Source organism: Camelus bactrianus, chromosome 8 (genome assembly GCF_048773025.1).
Source record: "Camelus bactrianus isolate YW-2024 breed Bactrian camel chromosome 8, ASM4877302v1, whole genome shotgun sequence".
In the NCBI taxonomy this organism is placed as follows: Eukaryota; Metazoa; Chordata; class Mammalia; order Artiodactyla; family Camelidae; genus Camelus; species Camelus bactrianus.
Genome location: NC_133546.1, coordinates 25728648 through 25749559, shown reverse-complemented (window position 1 = coordinate 25749559; position 20912 = coordinate 25728648). Strand labels below are relative to the sequence as shown.

The following is a 20912-nucleotide window of genomic DNA, read 5'->3' as shown; positions in this document are numbered from 1 at the left end:
GACTTTGAGCTCAACTGACAAGAATTATAGATGTGAGGTATTAGATATACTGGAGTTCTAAGGGAACTACTAGTTCTAGAATACTCCAGAAGAGAATAGACTGCTTTCCCCTCCTAGACAAAAGTTAGCCCCTTTGAAGGGAGTGAGGCAATCCCTGATGTAGGAGCTCTAAAAACTTTAGGGCGTTTCTGGAGTTTGGAACCATCTGTGTGGGCCACCAGGAAGTGCAGCAAGTTTGTCAAGTGAGCATCTCCTAGATTCCAGGGGCCGTGGGGAAAGAGAGACTTGATGCTAGAAGAACAGGGGAAGAGAGAGCGGTGAACACAGATCACAGTGTAGTAGCTCGAGGGCGCCCCTGGGGGTGTGCACCGGACTCAGAACACAGGGCAGGGAATGAGAGTTCATTCACCAGAGGCTGAATGAAGAGGTCATGGAATGAGACTTTGAAGAGGATGAGGAAGGATGGAGAGAAAGTTAGAAGACAAAAAGGAGTAGGTAATTCCAGGCAGAGGAAGTCCTCATTCTGGACCCCATCTTCCTTCTGACTACTTGACCCTGAGATCAAGAACAAAGCGCAGGTGCAGAGATTTGCAGAGATGGAGCTGAACAGAGGGACCAGATCTCAGCAGAATACATGCCAGAAATTGACACGACCCTCTTCAGGTGATACAAACAACAAACCAGAGATGGGGTCTCTCTGTGAAATGTGGGATTTGGGGGGTGACATAAACAGGAGTTTTCCAGAAAGAGACTTCGTATCTTAAATCCAAATTCAAATCATAATCAAGATCTGTAATGGATTTATTAGTTTGAACTGTTGCGTGAAAACTGCCTGGCACAGTGGACACCCAACCCATGGTAATTATTTTTATTTCCCTGATACATCAGTGCCTCTTTTTTTCTTTCAATCTACAGCTTGATTTTAGGCATATCATTTGTAAATAGCACATCAATTGCTTTGCAGTTTCAGTGTACCTTTTTATGAGAAAATCCTGAACTATTTTCATTTATTGTAATAATTGCTATCTTTTTCTTCATGTGATTAACTTTTTTGCTGTTTCCTTTCTATTTTTTGCTCTACAGACTAAGTTTCTTTGCTTTTGTCTTTTGCATTGATATGAATACTTTTATTAGTTCCATTAGTGGGTACCCTAAACATTCTTAAAACTTTGTTTTATGTGATTATCAGTTAACAAACTAATCAACTCCTTTATGGACTATAAATAACTTAATGCTTTCTCTTCTCCTACTTCATGTCACCATATTTAAGGTATAATTTAATTGATTTACTTCATTATTTTGTTTTACACTATTAATTTACTTCTACATATTTAAGTAGTTTCAGTGTGAGACAAAAGGGATCTTCTGAAGACTGAAAGCTGGCTTGGCACTCGCAGCTAGGCCATGGTGTTCTCCTATTGAACACTGACAATTCCTAAATCTCTGACATCAGACAAGGTTATTGCGTGATCCTGATGAAATGAGATACTGGAACCACACCTGAGCACAGACTAAAATTAAAAATAACTAAACATCGCCCTCTTGTGGCCAACATGGGTGACTGCTGCTGTTTACCTTGCTCTGTTTCTCCTACCTCCTCCTACATGAAAATTGATACTCAACAACAGAATTACTCCCACTTTCCAACAGCACCCAATCCAGAAGAGACCCTAGCTCAGTTGAGCCCTCCTCATAGTTACCTACTTGTGCTCAAATTCTTTAACAAGCCCCTTCTTACACCTTGAGAAGACCTCAACTCCACGGTGTGTGGTCTCTCTGGCTGCAGCAAGCATCAATAAAATAATTTTGAGCTCAGTTGTGTCCCGGTGGTCTTTGATGGCATCAATAAATTATGGGCTTCAACATATGCTTGCTGCAGAATTTTCTACCACGCTGTCCCCAATCTTAAAGTTTTGAACTACCTCTTTATGATCTGAGCATTTTAAATCCCTTCACTCCTCTCCCAGAAGGGCATCTTTTGAGACTTTCTTTCCTTCACCTGTAAACAATGCCAGAGCTGAGTAAGGAATTTGTGGGTTATAATCCCTGTAACTTAAAGTTTTACATATTTAGTTCCTTTATCCCTTTGCCTTTTGGAATTTAGCATTGCTGATAAGACTGAGGCTCAGTTTTTGCTTCTTTGAAGATCATTTTCTGGGGAGTTTTGTTCCCAAGATTTGTTTAATCTGGTTGTAAGTCCTTTGGATGTTGGACCTAAGATACGATGTGCTCTCCTCACATGCAATCTCCGGGTCTTCCTGTTCATCATTTTCACCTATCTGAATTCTAGGATTGGTTTCCAAGGACAACTTCTATAATCATCCAGTCTTCTCCAATGATTATCTACTTCACAGCCTTCAATGAATACTTGAATTTTGCTATTTATGATTTAGGTCCCCACATAGCTCTTCTAACCTGTCTTGGTTGTCTCCTCAAGTAAGCAACAGTCTTGTACCTCTTCCAGATACCATGCAACAGTTACAGAAAACTTTGGTTTCCTGCAATACACCTGAAATTTCAGAAAGGTTTTTGCCTGCACGTGCTGAAGTACTAGAGGTTGTCCCACAGGCCTGTTACGGTATTTCTTAACCATCCTTAAGTAAAAAGAAATACATCCAAGCCCAGGATTAGAAAGTACAAGGTATCCTCTACCCCCCGCTGTCGCACAGTCCACCTGAGAGCTGGGAGACTCCCTGGCAGCCAGCTCATTTCTGGTTCCTTTTCTGAAAGGCAAGCACATTTGAATCTTCCACGCTCAAGAGGGTCACCTCAGTTCAGGAAAGACCCCCAAGATGGGGCTGTTGTTCACCAGACAAAAGGACAGACTGAAGCATTTTTTAAAAGCATTTTTAAAGTTTGCTTCTAATAAGTTCTCTTTCCTTCACTGTAAAAAATAGCCCCTTCACACATAGCATTATAATAGAAACAAAAGCTTGTCATTTTCAGACAATACAGACGGAAAGAAATTCAAATCATCCATACTGCTACCACCAGCCTTAATTCTTGCATTCATTTAACAATCTTACGTGTGAGGGACGACACTAGTTGCTAAAAAAGAATCATAAGTAAAACAGAAGAAGTCTCTGTCCTCTTGGGACTTGTGTTTTAGTGAAAGGAGAAAACAATAATTAACCTACAAGTTAATATAAAATTGCAGCCATGAAGGTATTCCAAGGAGGGAGAAGGTCCCTTAGAAACACACAGTAACCCATTTCCTTTACAGTGGTCAGAGGCCAGGGTTCCCTGGGGAACTGAACCTAATGATCTGCATGGGATTCTAATTAATCTTCATCATGCATAGTTTATGCTCCATCTCATCCCTAGTGTGTTCAGTTTTTTTTTTCCTTTTAAAAATCTATCTTTGGCATTTTCAAAGAACCAGATTGTAAATTACTTGATCCATTCTACTTTTCCTCTGCTGGCAAGACTCCAAGCCCTCGGCTGCAGAAGGGTTTACGTTACCTTCAACGGGGGTCATTCTCGGGCTTCTCACCTTGCCTCTTGGACCCATCCCTCATGTCACTTGTTCTGCTGGCTTGTGTCAGCTGCAGCCCCACTGTCAAGATCCCCATTGGTGTGGTTCTTACTGGAGGTGGGTGGGGTCTAAAGAATGGTTTTTACTGTTGGTGGGATTTTAAGTGTTGCTGGTTTAGAGGCCCAAAGCTGACCTGTTGGATGATTTTGCCAGTGCAAAACCTGCCTCCTTCCCTCCCTCCCCTAATCACTGAATTGGGAGTAGATTATAATTTGCAGGTTGAATTACTTTAACTCAAGAGAGTCTTTTACGTAAGTAAAATTTTCCTTCAGCACTAATGGTCCCGCACCCCCACCTTGCCCCTCGTGCGCTGTCTTTAGGCTGCATCCTCCTGGAATGCTTTCGTACTGTTGACTCTCATCTGTAGTTTGTGGTGCTGAGAAACCCCCTGGCTGAACTGTCAGTCCCAGGAAGGCCTGAGCTCCAGAGCTGTCTCCTGGGCCTAGAATACGGCAGTCTCGCATTAGGGAGGAAGGTTTTCCTATTTATTCATTTCTGTTGGATATTTTAGAGAGAAGCTGAAAAATAATGATGTAGTAGCTTTTATCGGGCCTTCTTATCCAGCTATTTTTTTTAGCTGAATAATCCTGACTTATTCCTATACATCGGAGTTTGTAATTTTATAATTTTACATCATTTTTTAAAAAGCTACTAATACTTGTATCGAAAAATCTTGATTACATTACACAATGAAAAGACACTGACTAATGATCGCAACTACAAAAAATATCCACTAGAGACAGAAAAGAAACGCATTAACATGGTAGAGGCGGTAATATTTAGGCAATATTACTATGGGTGAATTTGATTCCTCCCTCTACTTTTCTGTATTTTCCAAATTTTCTAGAGTGACCAATTACATTTTAACAATGGTTAGAATTATTACTGATCCACATACTCATGGGAGGAAAAAACACTATGTCTAGAAATTGTTTTCTGAATCAATATTTGAATATCTAAAACTCAAATACTGTCATAAATAATGAACATGTGGAAAAACTCTATTGTCAAAGCATGGATCTGAAATTTTTTTTCAGCCAAGTTACCCTTGAAATAATTGATCTAGTGGAGACCCATGAAGAGAGGAGGGCAGGGGACAAGCCACGTGTGTGAAGAGACAGTGAAATCACAAATGGGAAGAAGCAAAGACAAAAAGTACCTGAAGCAAAATGACCCCAAATGGACGTACTGTTTGGTGGGGATGAGTTTCAGGGAAAGGATTTCAGACCAAAACTGAGTTGGAACATACTTGCACATCTTGTCACTTAAACCCGACCTCCCACTGTGGGTCCTCTTTATAGCGCCATCCCCGTCAACAGCAATCAATTGTGAACACAATGTAAATAAAAATAGCACTCTACCCCAATTTAAAAAGAAATAAATTCATTTCTACTACTGCTACTATTTGTTTTATGCCAAATCCTTATTTAAAACTCTCAATTCTATCGTGGCCTTATACACACTATGCAGAATGGATGTCTCTTGCTTTCGCAGCCTCCTCTCCCCACCCCCAATCCATTTCCCCTTCCCTACAGTATCTTGAATTTCCTTCCAACCCATCCACAGTCCTCAGCTATGCGCTTTGGGTGATATTCACTTCCCCTCCAAAAGATGCCCCCAAGGAAAGAAATTAAACTCCATTATAGTCAATGGTGAGATTTTTTAGGATTTCTGCAAAAGACATGTTCTTTCAGCCTGTTCACGCCCTGGACAGAGGCTCTGAGGATCTAGAGTGGAATCGCAGGGTGTTCTGCACAGAGTCTAAGGGCAAAGCCAACCCTGCAAAAGGCAGAGACCAGCAGAGTCCTTGCTGACACCGGGGGCTAGGCGGGCTAGACCAACTGAATGCTACCACTCATCTTTCTTTTTTGCTGAAGTCACTTTAAGTTAGTCTTCTGTCAGATGTACCTGTTAATCAATATAATACATACATAAAACACCTTCTTGCCTTAGAAGGTTACTCTCAAGTGACAACTACACAGCTTTCGGTAAGGAACTGAGTTCCCTCTGATCATCCACTGAGCAGCACGTTCCAGCTCTGTACACTTCCCCACGCCAGTGTTATCCTTCAGTTAAGAAGAAATGCTGCTGAATACGGTGAGCCATCAATACACAAATCACACCGTTTCCCAAGAAAAAACTGCATCCTGTGGTCCATCAGCTCAGAGTCTTGGACTCAGCTGAGGACAAAGTCTACTCTAAAGCTACTGTATCTAGGAGGGGGTTCAACAAACACTTGTCAGTGAAATACGCCTTGGAGTTTGGCAAAACTGTAAAGAAAAACATGACTTTGACTCATGGGGGAGTTATGGTCTACAAGGCACACAAGGTAAAGTCATCATGCGTGTGGGGGTGTACCAGTGAGACTGGGAAAAATAAAGTTAAGTTATGGTGAGAAATGGATGAGACTACATTTAATTTGCTATTAGAAAGCAAGAATTCATGTGAAAGAGTCAGAAAACTCTTAGGTGGAAAAGATCCTATAAAACCCCCAAGTCCTACTTAGAATCTCAACAACACAAGAAACACAACACATTTTGCTGTTATGCTCAAACTAAGACATTTTATTAGCTGGCTTTACACCTTAAATAGTATCTTGGTTACAAGGAACAATTTCCACTGATTCCAAACTAAGCTTTCACATGGTTGCTTGGTGAAGGAAGAACATTCTTAGGCGCAACACAAAATACCTTTATCATAACCTTCGCCTAATCTTTTCTAAGAGTTAACCAAGAAAACTGCTCAGGTCAAATATTAACTAACTCAATGGCCAATTTTAGTTGTTTTTCCTTAAGAACGTATGTAGTAGACTTGAAAATCACAAGAAAGAACTGTAAACATTTTGCGGTTTGTCTGAAAGTAGAGTTTGCCTCATGATGGTTCAATGTCTTCTGACACATGTGTTTCATAGCTTCCATTGATCTCAGCGAGGTAAATCCATTTACTAAGATTCCAAAGGAAAAGACAGTTTTTTAAATGAAAGTAAAGTATTAGCCTTTCTTTACCAGTTGGCAACCTGAAATTTTTGTAGGAGTGATAAGTAATACTTCTTTGTAGCTGATTATAACTTTAATTTTCTCTCTCATTTTAAAAAATATCAATTGCGCATTGTTGCCTTAACTGAATAACTGGATTCTTCAAAAACAGAGGTTAGCTATTTCACTGCAACAAGAAACATGGTAGAAATTTTGACCCATCATTCTTTTATCTGTAAAGGAAAAAAAAATATTTGCTATAATTTAACCAATCACATTATACGAACAACAAGAGGAAAATGGCAGTGGAATAAACATTACATCAAGTTTCTTTTTCCTGCAACTTCTTTCCTTCCCTATTCATGTTACTTGAGATTTTCTATAATCGCTCCATTATTTTCCACAAGAAACTGTATCTTATTTTAGAATGCTTTTATAAAGAACATTTTGACAGATTAAATGTGATGCTGATGACAATGACATTAGCTAACATTTATTGAATGCTTTCTGAATGCCAATCACTGTGCCAAGTGCTTTGTACAGATTATTTCATTTCATAACTCCAGGAGGTAGGTTCTTTCACCCCATTTTTACAGATGAATAAATTGCAGGAGAAATGTGGTACTTCTGCTGCTAGGAACCCATGGAGCAGTAACTCAAACCTGGACTTAAGGTTAACTCCAGAGCCTTTTACAAGATACATGTATAATAAATGAATTTTGATGCAATCTAAAGCCTTATGTTCAAAATATCCCTGCAATTAAATGACCTGAGTAAGTTTTAGGCAGAAAACAATCACATGAAGTAATGAAGCCCCCTTTAAAAATATAATACAGGCACACCTCAGAGATATTGTGGGTTTGGTTCCAGACTGCTGCAATAAAGTATGAATCGCAATAAAGCGAGTCACAGGAATTTTCGGATTTCCCAGTGTACATAAAAGTTATATTTACATTCTAATACTGCCTGTTAAGAGTGCAATAGCATTATGTCTAAAAAAACCAATACACATACCTTAAAAATACGTTTTTGCTAAAAAATGCTAACCATCATCTGAGCCTTCAGGAAGTCATAATCTTTTTGTAATAGTGACAGCAAATTATAGCAACTATAATAATAATACAAAAGTTTGGAATACTGCAAGAATTACCAAAATATGACACAGAGACACAAAGTGAGCAACTGCTGTTGGAAAAATGGCGCCCACAGACTTGTTCGACACAAGGTTGCCACACACCTTCATTTTGTAAAAGAAACGCAGTATCCGTGAGGCTCAAAAAAGTGAGGCACGCCTGTATTCATACGATCTATATTAACTATGATAGTGTGATAGAAAATTTAAATTACTGAGATTCTGGTTCATTTCTCATTATCTTCTCCAAAACTCAATTGTACCTTTCATTATATAATAAGTATGTTTCAGAAACATTACTAGTATATTAACTGAACTTTTTGAATGAATCATTTCAAATGCACTGAGAGACAGTTATTTAAAAAAAAAAATTTAACAAGGGCTCTTCTGTTAAATGAAGTTACTACCCCCAATTCATCTGACTCCAAGTCTATATTCTCATAATTTGGACTGCATACTTATAGATCTATTTTTCAATGAGTTTCCTTTAATTTTGAGCACTAATACTGGTGAAGAAGATAGCGTGGAAAATCTAAGACCAAATACTTTCTTCCTATCATTCTTTTAATTACTTGAATATAAATTTTTAAATGTTACTACAATATCATAACTGTACCCCGCCAGGCCATAAAATCTCTGTAATCATTCTTAAAAAGTAGGGGGGAAAAAAGACATAATAACTAATGGACACACAGGCAGCCACTAAATTACCTCAGTGACGACCCCGGCAGCTATCGTGGAACCACCGTACCGCAGCATAAACCTCCCCAGCTCCTTGAAGTCTTTGTACAGCTCAAGAGCCACTGGCCGTTGTGTCTGTAGCTCCACCAATGCATTCTGGCCTTTGGTCAACAATCTATCAAGAAAAATAAAATAAAGGAACAAATGGGTACCAAATAGAGTAAATAAATGTAATTAAAACCTGAAAAATAAATATTTAACATTCAATCTACAAATCAACTTAGTCTTTCAAAAGCTTAAAAAGAAATAAAAGGCTTTCTTAAAAATGAAAATATGTGCTTTTAAATGTTTCTGGGTTAGCTGAAAGAAATGAGAGAATTCTAGACTTAAGAAATATTAGCTAGTTATAATATTTATATATTTAACAATCCTGCAAATTCAACTGTATCCCTTGAAGGGCTCTATAATCTAAAATACTCAAGACCCCTCCACCAAAGCCTTTCCTTTCCTTCCCTCGTGGAATTCAGGGGTTTAATTTTCTAACAAAGAAAGTGACGGGCTTGCTTTTTAAAAGAGGAACACAAGGCCCTATGTCTTCCCGGGTAAAACCCTACCTAGTAGACTATGCATTAGAAAGTTATCTTTAAAGAGGATAATCTCCCAGTGCCAGCACACTGCCCTAAATCTCTCTCTCTCTCTCCTTCCTTTTTTTTTTCTCACATAGGAACAGCGGATCTTTAACAGAGGTTCAGGACAAAATCACGTAAGATTTTTCCAGAGTCTGATGTTTGTAGGAAATGAAGGGGGATGAGGCCTGGCCCAGACTGTAAACAGCTTCATACAAACAAGCAAACAAATAAAAAACCCTGTGCCCCACCAGAGTTATAGAAAGAGGCAGAACCCAAAGGGGACATTCTGAAATGTTCTCTAGTTCAATTTTGATGTGTTCTAGAAGGACAGAGGATAGCAATCATAAACTCCTGAAAGATTAGTTCAGGGACAGACACATAGAATAAGCCAGGGTTTCTAAAAAGTATTACCCAAATTCTAAATATTGGTCTGGGATGAATTTCAGCTTAAGGTTCCACTCCTTAGGAAGGATAACATCTAATACATGCAAATTTTGCATCTAAGTTCGGTTCTAGAAAGTTTGATTCCATCCCATATAAAGCAATTGAGCCTACGATGTGCCTGGAGTGGAAATGAAGGGGAAAGGCCAAATGGTTTTGGTGCAAAGTAAGAGAAAAGGATGAAGCTACAAATAAGGTGACAGGAAAAACACACATGAGAACATCCTAAGACCTAGCATTACTGAGCTAGGACTGTGCGGCAGGGGCTGGAGCAGGAGCAGAAGCAGGGAGGGGGAAGTTCTGATGAGCCCATTTCAGGTTGAGAATTTTCCAAATCACTTGCCTAAATTAAACAGGCTGGCTCCCGCCAAAATATATATATATATAATTTATGTGAACCAACCGACTGGGTTAGAATTCTGGCTCTGCCACTTGCTAGCTTTTGTGACCCTGAATATGATAGACAGTCTCTCTAAGTCTCAGTTTCCTCATCTGAAAACTGGGGAAAACAGTATTACCTGCTTTGTATGCTTGCTGAGAATATAAACCATGCAAAAGCACTTATGGCAGAGCTTAGAAAAGAATGGTCCTCCAGAAATGCCAGCCATTAGTTCCATCACACTTCTCAGCACGCTGTGGCAGACACTCATGCCAGAAGCTCAAGACTCAAGTTAAAAATAAAGATCTTTAAAAGAGAGATTGAGTAGCCACTTTTTTCTAACTAACAGAGAAACAGGCATGAGTTTCGAGGAGTCTGAAGCGTCTCTCTTCCACTTGCAACCAACCCTAAATTAACCCTCTAACCACCTTTGGTCTCTTACACAGGTGCAAATGAGGAGGAACACCCAAGGACTGAAAAAAGGGGATTTTGGGTGGGATTCCCCATAGGGCTGAAGTGAGGAAAACCCCAGGGCTGAAGCAGCCAAGCCAAACTGTGGTTGGCCTGTATGAATTAGAGTAAGAAACACAAGTTTCTCAGGAAGCACTTCCTTTGAAAAATCCCAAGCCTATCCCAGCCAAAGGGGAGCTGTCCACACCTAGACTTAAATATTAATGGTAATCAGAGGGGACTGCCATGGCGGTGACCATGGTGGCTCCAGGTGGACTTCAAGCAGAAAAAAGAATACTTTCCCGGTGGGAGAAAAAGTGTGTTGTTCGCTCTCTTCCTGGGGTATTCTTAGCGTAGGGAGTGAGTCTCAGGAGGAGGTGACAAGAAAGTTAAGAATAATCAACTGGAATTTGGAGCAAGTGGCTAGGCATAAATCAAATTCATCTTTAAAAATGTAGGACTAATTTTTTAAATGCCTTCAGTTCTGTATCATCAGTATCTAAGGATTGATACTTATACATAGACTTATATTTACATATTTATTTATACTCATCACCACCATACATAACAGAAATTGTATCTAGCATTCATACCTAAAACAGGAGCTTAAATATTTGTTTTTGTGTTTTAGTCTAGTCCTTAATAAAAATGATTTCTGGAACAAGTGAAATAGACTTCCCTCACCACACAGAGAAATACTGTACAAACAAATTCTGTAAAGAATGTGCTTAAATTGTGCTTATCATTTATGATTTAAAACACTCACTTGGGCTTCTTCTTTGTGACTTCACCGGTGCTTTTGTTCAAGACACTAATCAATCGTTTAATAACGGCGGGTTCACTGACAGTTTGGTAGTGTAACAGCACCTACAACAAAAAATTGTAACACTAAAAAGCTGCTCACCACAGCATCTCTGGCCTTTTATTCCAGCATACACATTTAATCATACTGAACTCAGCAGTGCTGCTCAGAGTCTGTCAGCCTCCCCAGTTCCTTCCTCCAAGTCCCACCACTCTAATCAGGTTGTCCCTTAATTTACTAGGGGAAGAGGACATGCGAAGAAGTTCCAATTTCTCCCCCACCACCTACTGTGTAAACCTGAGTAAATGACATAACCTTCCTCACAGGGTTATGATGAGAGTTAACATAAGATCAGAGATGATGCTTGGCACAGTAAGATGTTCAACGAATGTGAACTATTTCATCATAAAAAACGAGGGGAAGGGAAATCACATGATAGCAGTAATTAACTGTATTCATTGCCAGCTAACGAGAATAAAATATTATATGGGAGTTTAGACAGGTGTTGAAGTCAAGCAGACCTGAGTTCAAATCCTGAGTGTGATTTGAGGTAAATCCTGTAACAACCCTTCTCCCCTCAATGTCCCCAGCCTCAGGTCCCGTGTCACTAAATGAGGAAAACCAGATAATGTTATTTTAAAGTAGTGCCTAGTACACAGTAAACATGAAGTTAGCGGGTGACCCTATATATTAGCTATTATTGTTCATGTTTCATATGTAAAGAAATTTAATATCAAAAAGACTAAGTGGCAATAAGGGTGCCAAGATGACTCAATAGGGAAAGGACAGTCTTTTCAACAAACAGTGCTGGGAAAACTGGGTATACACAAGCAAAAGAATGAAGATGAAGCCTCACCTTGTATCATATACAAAAATTAACTCAAAATGGGTCAAAGCCCTAAACAAAAGAACTGAAACTATGAAACTTATAGAAGAAAATGGGGGTGGGGGGTGGGATTCTTCTTATGTTGAATCTAGCTATGATTTCTTACATATGACACCAAAAGTAAAGGCAACAAAAGACAAAGCAGATAAACTGGGCTTCATCAAAATTTAAAAGTTTTGTGCATCAAGGGACACTTAGGACTGAAAAGAAAACAGAATGGAAGAAAACATATGTAAATCGTATTGATAAGAAATAAATACCTAAAATATATAAAGGAATGAAAAGATGTTCAACATCATTAGCTACTAAGGAAATGGAAATCAAAACCACAATGATACACCCTTCAAACCCATTAGTTTGCCTATTATGAACAAACAAAAAAATCATCTCCCCACACACACTCCCAGAAAGGAAAATAACATGTGCTGATGAGGAAATGGGGAAATAAGCACCCCTGCGCACTGCTGGTGGGAACGTAAAAAGGGCACAGCTGCGCCAGGAAAACAGTTTAGCGATTCTCAAAAGTTAAACACAGAATTACTGTATGATCAAGCAGTCCCACTCCTAGGTATATACCCAAAAGAACTGAAAGCAGGGGCTCAGACAGATACTTGTATGCCAATATTCACAGAAGCATCATTCAGAATTGTAAAAAGATGGAAACAATCCAAACATCCATCAACAGATGAATGGATAAACAAAATGAGGTGTATGCATCAACAGGATATTATTCAGCCTTAAAAAGAAATGAAACTCTGATACATGCTACAACATGGATAAACCTCATAAATGTTATACTAAGTGAAGTAAGTCAGACACAAAAGGACAAATGTGTGAGTCCACTTACATGAGGGACATAGAACAGGAAAATTCATACAGAAACAAAGTAGAGCTGTGGTTACCAGACAATACGGGGCAAGTGTAACGGGGGAGTTCTTGTTTAATGGGAACAGAGTTTGGGATAAAGAAAAAGTTCTGGAGGTAGGTGGTGTTGATGGTTGCACAACAAGGTGAATGTACTTAATGACACTGAACTGAACACTTAAAAATGGTTAAAATAGTAAATTTTACATTATGAATATTTTATCACAGTAAAAAAATCAAAACATGAATTTAATTAAAATCTACTCCACTTTTCTTTTTTTTCCTACTAAAATATATAGAGCATTTAACCATATGAACAGAGGGAAACAAAAATATTTATGTATTAAGGAACTAGTCCCTAAATAGTGAAATTTTAACTGCTTAGGAAGCCTTTTCTTAGTTAAATAAAAAAAAAAAATTGTGAAAGTTTCTCCCCACAGGAAGTAAATTAAATGACAAAACATGACCATTTTTTTTCTGAAACAAATTTCATCCTGGTATTCGTGAATCAATACACGCGGGTGAAATCTCATAAAGCCGCACTGAAAAACTTTTAATTCATAAAAGAAACTATCGTACACAGGAAGACAGTATTACTATTCAGAGTAACTACTAACCTCTTGACCCCTCTACCTCTCCACTGGCAAAAGTTACTGCTGCACGAGTGAAAACACACAATAACCAACCTCTCCAACTCCTCCCCACTGGGCATACTGCTTTCTAAGAACGAGTGCCATTCGCTCAGTAGCAATTTCTTGCCTATCAACACATGAATATTGAATGTTTAAAAATTAAGTATTTTCAACAATAACAGTATTTTTTGGAGAGAACCTTTTGCCCCCTTCTTTTCAGCATATGGGAGAAATGGAATACAATTATAAAACTAAAATACTTAAACATTAAATATTTTATAAATATTAGTTTTATAGGATCAAATTTTCATAGAAAAGTTATTAAGAATCATCACATGGTTATCTCAAATAAAGGTGCAGAGGTATAAAATAAATTTAAATGAACTAAATAAATTTATTCCTAACCTTTAAAATACTATCACTACTTTAAATGAAGTTTAAAGGTCAATTAGCATTACTACTGCCTTAGTTTTATTTCAAAGATGCATCAAATGGTGAAAATGATCTGTTTATATTTCAAAGGCAAGCCATTTAATCCCACTGAGAAACATTTTTTATTGCCATGCAGAGCCTGTGCTATATGAGCTGATCAAGAAAAGAAACAAGTCTAATGGGAAAAAAATGCCCATTTGTTAAATGACAAATGCAAGGTACCCAACTAAACAGAGCATGGGGCCCAAATATCTAAAAAAAAATTACACATAAAACGAAGGATTCATGCTATTCACAAGGAGTATGTTTTCTGGATAAGTAAAATTATCTTATAAAATCCCTCTCTTCCCATACATATGTGTGTTCAAATGATGCTAGTCAATGAAAACCTGCAAACCCACCTCATAGCATACAGGGTCTGAATGTGTTGCTTCAGCACAATTAAAGTTTGCCCTATGTCAAGCATCCCCAGAACATACCCATAAATATCAATAGGTGGACACAATATAGACAAAAAAATACTCTGAAATGTAAAGAGTAGACATTTATAGATTACATAACTACAGGAATTCTTATTATCTCTATTTTTGTGTTTTCCAAAATTTTCTATAACAATGTTACTACTTTTATAATCAGAAAAATTACAAATAAGCATATTAAAACAAAACAAAACCTGAAAAGCCCAACCTAAGAAGATTGGTCAGGTAACCTTCAGAACACAGCAAAAAATTATCTATCATTCCCCCTAAATGAATTTTATTATTATCATCAGTTTGTATCCTATCAATTATGAAATTTCTTCTCAATGCCTCTTTGAAAAAATCCCCAGGCTTAAGGATCAAAATTAAAAAAAAAATTCTCAAATTCTAATTTCATGTTTTTCTGGGTTAGAGTAATAAGATGTCAGTTGAAAATAACCATAGCGTCATCACTTGTGAAGAGAGTTGTTATTTTTTAGAATAAAGTTATGTTGAATTTATAAAAACAGTAACAATTAAATGTTTTGAAACTTACAGGAAATCCTTTCGTGATAGGAACTTCAATATTAAAGATGAGGATTCGGGCTCTGAAACGAGTGCAGGCCTTAATGGGTTCTTTGGGGCCACAAAATACGCAGCCAACACTGTAACAACAAAAAACCAGAAACAAACAAAAAAGGAGAGCAGGTAATTGGGGGGATAATTAAATATACATCCAGTAGGAATACCTCTAAAACCATTTACAAAGCAAAACAATCAAGTAAATTAGGGACTTTTTCTAAATATTCCCTTCTTGGTTAAAGCATGGTTTTATTTCCATACATTACAGCTTTCCTTCAAAGAACACGTCAGGTACGTACACTGATGCATATTAATTTCAATTTTAAGTAGGTTTTGCTTATTATCCTTATACTTCCACAAGTGCCTATTTTTGGCCAGATGAGATTCAGAATTAATACACATTCTTTCATATGAGCTGGCCAACTGCAAATTCTACGTTTCTTGCGGTCCTATATCCAAAACAATTGTCGCCTAAACTCATTTTCTCACTCACTTGATTTTGATGATATCCATCCCAACCAACGTAAGACTAACATGATCGCCTGCTGCCGCCCAGTCGACAGGTTCATCATGCAGAGTGATTCCTGGAAATGAGTAAGAACCAAAGCACACAGTGAAACACCTCAATAGCAAACCATAACAACCAAGGGAGTTTGGCTGATTTGTGCCTCATCAGTCACTACTCATCATTTTCAATATGAATGGATTGAGAGTGAGAAGTGTTAACTGTGAGCGTTGAGGAAAACACACTTCCTCTAGACTTGACTCTTCTGGACCACCACCCTAAACACAAAGTGACTTGCATCTGTCCATAAAAGGCTGATTCCTACTTATTTATCAATATTTTTAAATTCATTTACATAACTGGTATATTCACTAAACAGGCCCCATTCCAATACTTCTCTTATTTTAATAGATGCAGGTATAATAGCACAGTTCCAATTACTTTGAATAACATAAAGGGTGGGGAAGATGCCTAGTAGTATTTTATTCTCCTGAGCTTTGCTTTACTCAGACAGCCACCTAAACAATGGCCTGTGTTCTCCGAGTACCGCAGGGCATCAGTACTCAGACAGATGTGCTCTCTGCGGGCCCCTTCACTATTTCTAGCTCAAAAGAACGGCTTCCCATAGTGACATATGCACAATGATAAATGGTTATATGAAATGGAAGAGATTAAAAGTGTGAGAGATTTTAATTTAAAAATGATCCCAGCTGCTGCTATATACCTTTATTACCTAGGGATAATCCTGGAGTACAACTGCAAAGGGCAATAATACTCAGGTATTTGAATAAAGGCTTTTAAAGGGTTTCTCATTTTGCTAATCCTGTGGGGGAAGTTCCTTTCCATGGGACCTTGAGTCTTCTGCTGAAGACAGAATGTAGGCCAACCACTGGGGAATAGTTCTCAATTGACATGTTTTTAGTAAATTGTAATTCACCCATATCTTTCTGAAAATACTTATTTTTCCCATGTAGCATATTCTTAAGTGAGTTTCTTTGAGACTTTCTGGGAGTTCGAAAACTTTAAGAGCTCTGAGACCACCTAAAGTTTTATTCAAAATTTCATGTAGGTGCACATCTGTATTATTAATCTGAGAAGAGGGGTCACACCTTTCATCAATTGAGCAAAGAGGTTCTTGACCTCAAAAATGTTAACAACTATATTTTAAGATGTTTGTTAAATTTTCAACTAGTTAAATTTAGTTTTTAAGTGTGAATTTAAAATGACCATATCTGATTTTTGGTATGAAATGTGGAATTGAAGTCAGGAGCTAGCTACTTACACAGGCTAGGGATTGCCTTTAGCTTTAGGATTCTGAAGAGCTTTCACACTAGAAGTTTGATTAATAATATAAAACTTTCTAAAGATAAATATAATCTGATTTCTTTCCCCTAAACATGTTACACTGTCCTATTTATGATATTTATCTTCTTAAGGATTTTCTTTAGTGGAGAAAGAAGTTCTTTTTTAACACTTTATGAACTTATGCCAATAAAGTGAAATGTAATTTAGAATTTCCATTTTTTGGTAGCAGATTTAGTCAGTTGTCTTTTTTAGGATACTACTGGTTACTGAGCCACAGTTCCACCTGAAATGTTCAAAGGGTGCACTCAACAATCAAGTGAATCGAACAAAAGCAATAGGGTGAGAAATTGAAAACTGAGAATCTCCAGGTTGGGTTAGAACGGTGGCTCTCAAGGAATGAAGCAGGGCATCTGATGTGGCTTCCCTTAAGAACCACTGGATTAAAGATAAGTGGTTGGAGTTTTTCTGGTGGGGTAGGGACAGGAAGGAAAAAGGGAAAGTATGTAGACCTCTCAGAGGTGACGAAATTAGGATTTTGGAGGTCACAAAGAAGCCAGTCTGTAAGCTCCTTGATCATGGTTTAGGATCATGTTTTTAATTTATGTCTATTACTATATTTATATTATATATATATACATATTTATATATTAGATATAAATCTATCATATATATATAAAAATTTCTATTCTCAAAAAACTCTTTAATATATAAAGAAATTAGCATTTCTAAAGTATTGCAGCTCTTGATAACTTTAAAAAAACAAAAGCAGAGATAAAAACTTGCAAACAACAGGTCTATGGAAAATGATTCTTTTTTAAAAAGTGTACATTACTTTTGATCCAAAGAGAATTTTCCTGATCCCTAAGCAAGCAGAAAGAAAAAGGTAAAATAGAAATAACTTTGGCTTTCATTCCCTTATTCATCTTTAAATTTAGGTTAACTCTGCTACCTAAACAGATATTCATTAATTGTTTACAATTCTTAAGAAATCAGCTTTTAAATAAGTAAAATAATTCAAATAAAATATACATTCAAATTCATAAAGTACAACTCTGGATATAAACTATACATAAAGAGTAACAGAAGAAAAAGTACTGAATTTAAAAAAAAATTTAACATTACCAGTAGGTTATACATTAACTGAAAACTGTTACAAATCATATTACTTTCTAGTATTAAACAAATCTTTGGTTTTATGTTGAAGCCAGAGACTTAGTTGGAAGCTAGCTTAAGGTAAATAGAGAATTATAAACTTTTAAGCAGAATTCAGAAAAGAAGAACATGCACACACACAAAGTCAGATGTTTAGAAGAGAGAAATAGTTATCAGCTGTTATGAAAGGTTATATACTAAATCTATGTGCAAAAGCAGTAACTGTGGCACTTAAAACTAGCTCAATTTCTCTTCTCGACATTAGGATTCTCTGTATTTGCATCTTATTTTCTTACTTAGGTCTTCCTGTAAAAAAAAAAAATTTTTTTTTTTTGGTATAAACATGACCAACGTTGTTAACTTATTGTAATTCTGAAATACACATTTCAAAACAACAGACTACAGCAATCTGCTTTGCCATTGACTATTTAATGCCAGGATGGGGTCAGACTTAATTTCTGCTACTCAATACTACTTTAAATATATCTGACAGGTGTCTATACGTCTGGTTCAATCCTACCCAGGCTTTTTGAATCAATCTCAAAAAAAAAAAAAAAAAAAAAAAAAAAACCGCTACCACAGTTAGAATGTTATATGTACATTTATACACACATAGTCACAACAGAAAAAAATCGTTTAATGTTTTCACATTTTTATCTTTAACAGTTAGTATCATTTTGACAGTCAGTTACAATTTCACTAAGAGGTTATCTACTCTCGAGTTAATAACTAGACTACTTTTAAAAATCTGCTGTCTCAAACTTAAGGGCTGTTTAACAAAAGAATCTTGCAGAGGAATACCTTTTGTAGTACAAGTTTCATTAGGAGGCATTACTAGTAGTCGGTCACCAGTTTGGATATAACCAGCTTCAATTTTACCAGTTACACAAAATCCAGATCCTTGATCTGCAAAACATGCCAAATTCTTAATAAATGCTCACACAGCAATGCTATATGATGTTTAAACTGCTAGCAATACTTACTTCCCTACTAGTTATACAAAACCAGTAGTTCAATGAACACTAAGCAATGATCATTTCAGAATTTTTAATATATCTACTAAATATGGTACACTACATTCTACTCTTGAGTTTCTTACAAATAAAAATATTTATATGAGAAAAAGTGGAAATTCATTCCTTTTTCAAATATTTACTGAATGCTTACTAAGTACCATGCTAAACTCTGGGAATAGAGAGATGAAAATATAAGCCCCTAACCATATAGGTTCACATTAGCGAAGAGAAAGATGAAAACAATCACACTGACCTGAGACAAATGCTATTTATAATGTACAATGGAAACAAAAAAACGTGCATCAAAGAATCCATGAGGAGGGATGATTCCACTTTAGCTGGGCACTCAGAAGGAGAAGGTTTATCAAGTAGCTTGTGTGCACGAGCAAAGGCACACTTAACTGAATGTGGGCCGTGCTAAGACCCATGTGTCATTTAAATGGAATTTATATGGGACCATATGGAATCACGAGGGAAAAGTGAGGCATGAGGCAAAGAGGTGGGCACAGGACAAATAATAAAGGGGCCCCATTAATCACGCTTAGAACTTGAATTTTACCCTCAGTTAAGTAAAGGGAAACCAGTAAAGAATTGTGAACACAGAAGAGACATGATGGTATTTCTGTGTCAGAGAGGAGGGGAAGGTGACTGAAATGCATACACTGACTGTAGAAAGGGAGTAAACTCAAGAATTTGAGAAAAAGGTATGACAGATTTAGGGTGATACAGTAAGTGGGGAATGAAGGCAAAAACAGAGAAATCTGAGAGATGATGATGTATTAACTGTGAGACAGGAAGTCAAGGAACAAGATCCATGGTAGCCTTGGGGAATCTGAGGTGTCTACAAGACACACAGGTGGAGTAGATACATTCCAGGGGGCACCAAGCACACAAGCCATGAGCATGGTACCCTGGGGACACACTCCCTGTGGAGATGCCCAGCAGCAGTTAGCAGATGTGTCTGGAGAGCGAAAACAGGTTTAGGTTGGAAATCTGTGATGCATCAAGACGCAGGAGATAAATGAACTCATTAATGTTGGTCCAAAAGGAGCCTGTAGACTAAGAAGAGTAGTGAAGCAACAGAGAACATTAGCTAAGGGACAGTGAAAGAGGAGGCCACAGAGAGGTCAAAGAGACAGACAGAAGAGCAGGAGAAAGTGGGTCACAGAAACCAAGGGGGAAAAGTTTCAAGGTGGATGTGGCTGCCAGCCTCAGAAGTAATGCCAAATTCAAGTAAGATGGAAGTAAGACAGAACTGAAAAATGTGTACTGACGTTGGCAACCAAGAAGTCATTTGGTAGTCTCAGTGGGAACATGCTGAAGAGAGCAGTGTAGGCAGAAGCCAAGAAGCAGCCTGAAGAGAGAACAGGAGGTGAAAAGGCAGAGTCAGCAAACATTGTTAATCAAAAAGAAAATTAAACACCTCTTGTATTTTAAATAGATAATAGACATTTTGAATAGCATTATCATATTTTTTCTACTACTGGAATGCTGGAAGATAATAATAATAATATACATTTCAATTTCACTGAATGATTTTTATGAAGCACCTTCATTTATTCATTTATTAGGTATGTGTTATGTGCCAGGCACTGAGCTAGGTCCTGCAAAATACAGATACAGAAGTGACAATATGTGCCCTGGAGGACCTCACAATCTAAGTGGACAAACAGCACAGAAACAATTACAACACTGCATGAAAAATGCAATGACGGAGGATATAGAGAACATGGACGGGCATCGTGGGATATGTGTGTGGGTGGCCTCACCAGTTACTACTTTACTGCTGCTCAGTTCTGAATCCACCCTTCACTGCCTGCTCTGTGATAATGGAGATTTGGGGGACAGCTGACATCTTTACTATAAGGATTATTTCAATACATAAGTATGTTATATCCTTTCATTTATTGAGATCTTTTATTCAATTTCTACTATATACTTTTCTATGTAGGGTCCTGTACACATTAAATTAGATTAAGAGAGAGAAGAGTAAAACACTGGTAGACATAGTGGCAATAAAGACCCTATGTGATTAAGTGAACGATCCAGTTTGGTT

At 37.4% G+C, this 20912-nt stretch overlaps 1 protein-coding gene across 3 annotated transcripts in view; it reads right to left on the bottom strand.

Moving 5' to 3' along the window:
- Positions 1-6078: 6078 nt before the first annotated feature.
- The window catches only part of HBS1L (HBS1 like translational GTPase), a 75695-nt gene continuing 60861 nt past the window's right edge, over positions 6079-20912 (bottom strand). For all 3 annotated transcript variants that reach the window (XM_010965609.3, XM_010965608.3, XM_074368319.1), the window contains 6 exons: positions 18642-18746; positions 15372-15462; positions 14853-14961; positions 10989-11089; positions 8354-8498; positions 6079-6743 (listed from right to left, as the gene is read on the bottom strand). In XM_010965609.3, coding sequence (XP_010963911.2) covers positions 6732-6743; positions 8354-8498; positions 10989-11089; positions 14853-14961; positions 15372-15462; positions 18642-18746 — 563 coding nt within the window. In that variant the 3' untranslated portion in view covers positions 6079-6731. The remainder of the gene's footprint in view (positions 6744-8353; positions 8499-10988; positions 11090-14852; positions 14962-15371; positions 15463-18641; positions 18747-20912) is intronic.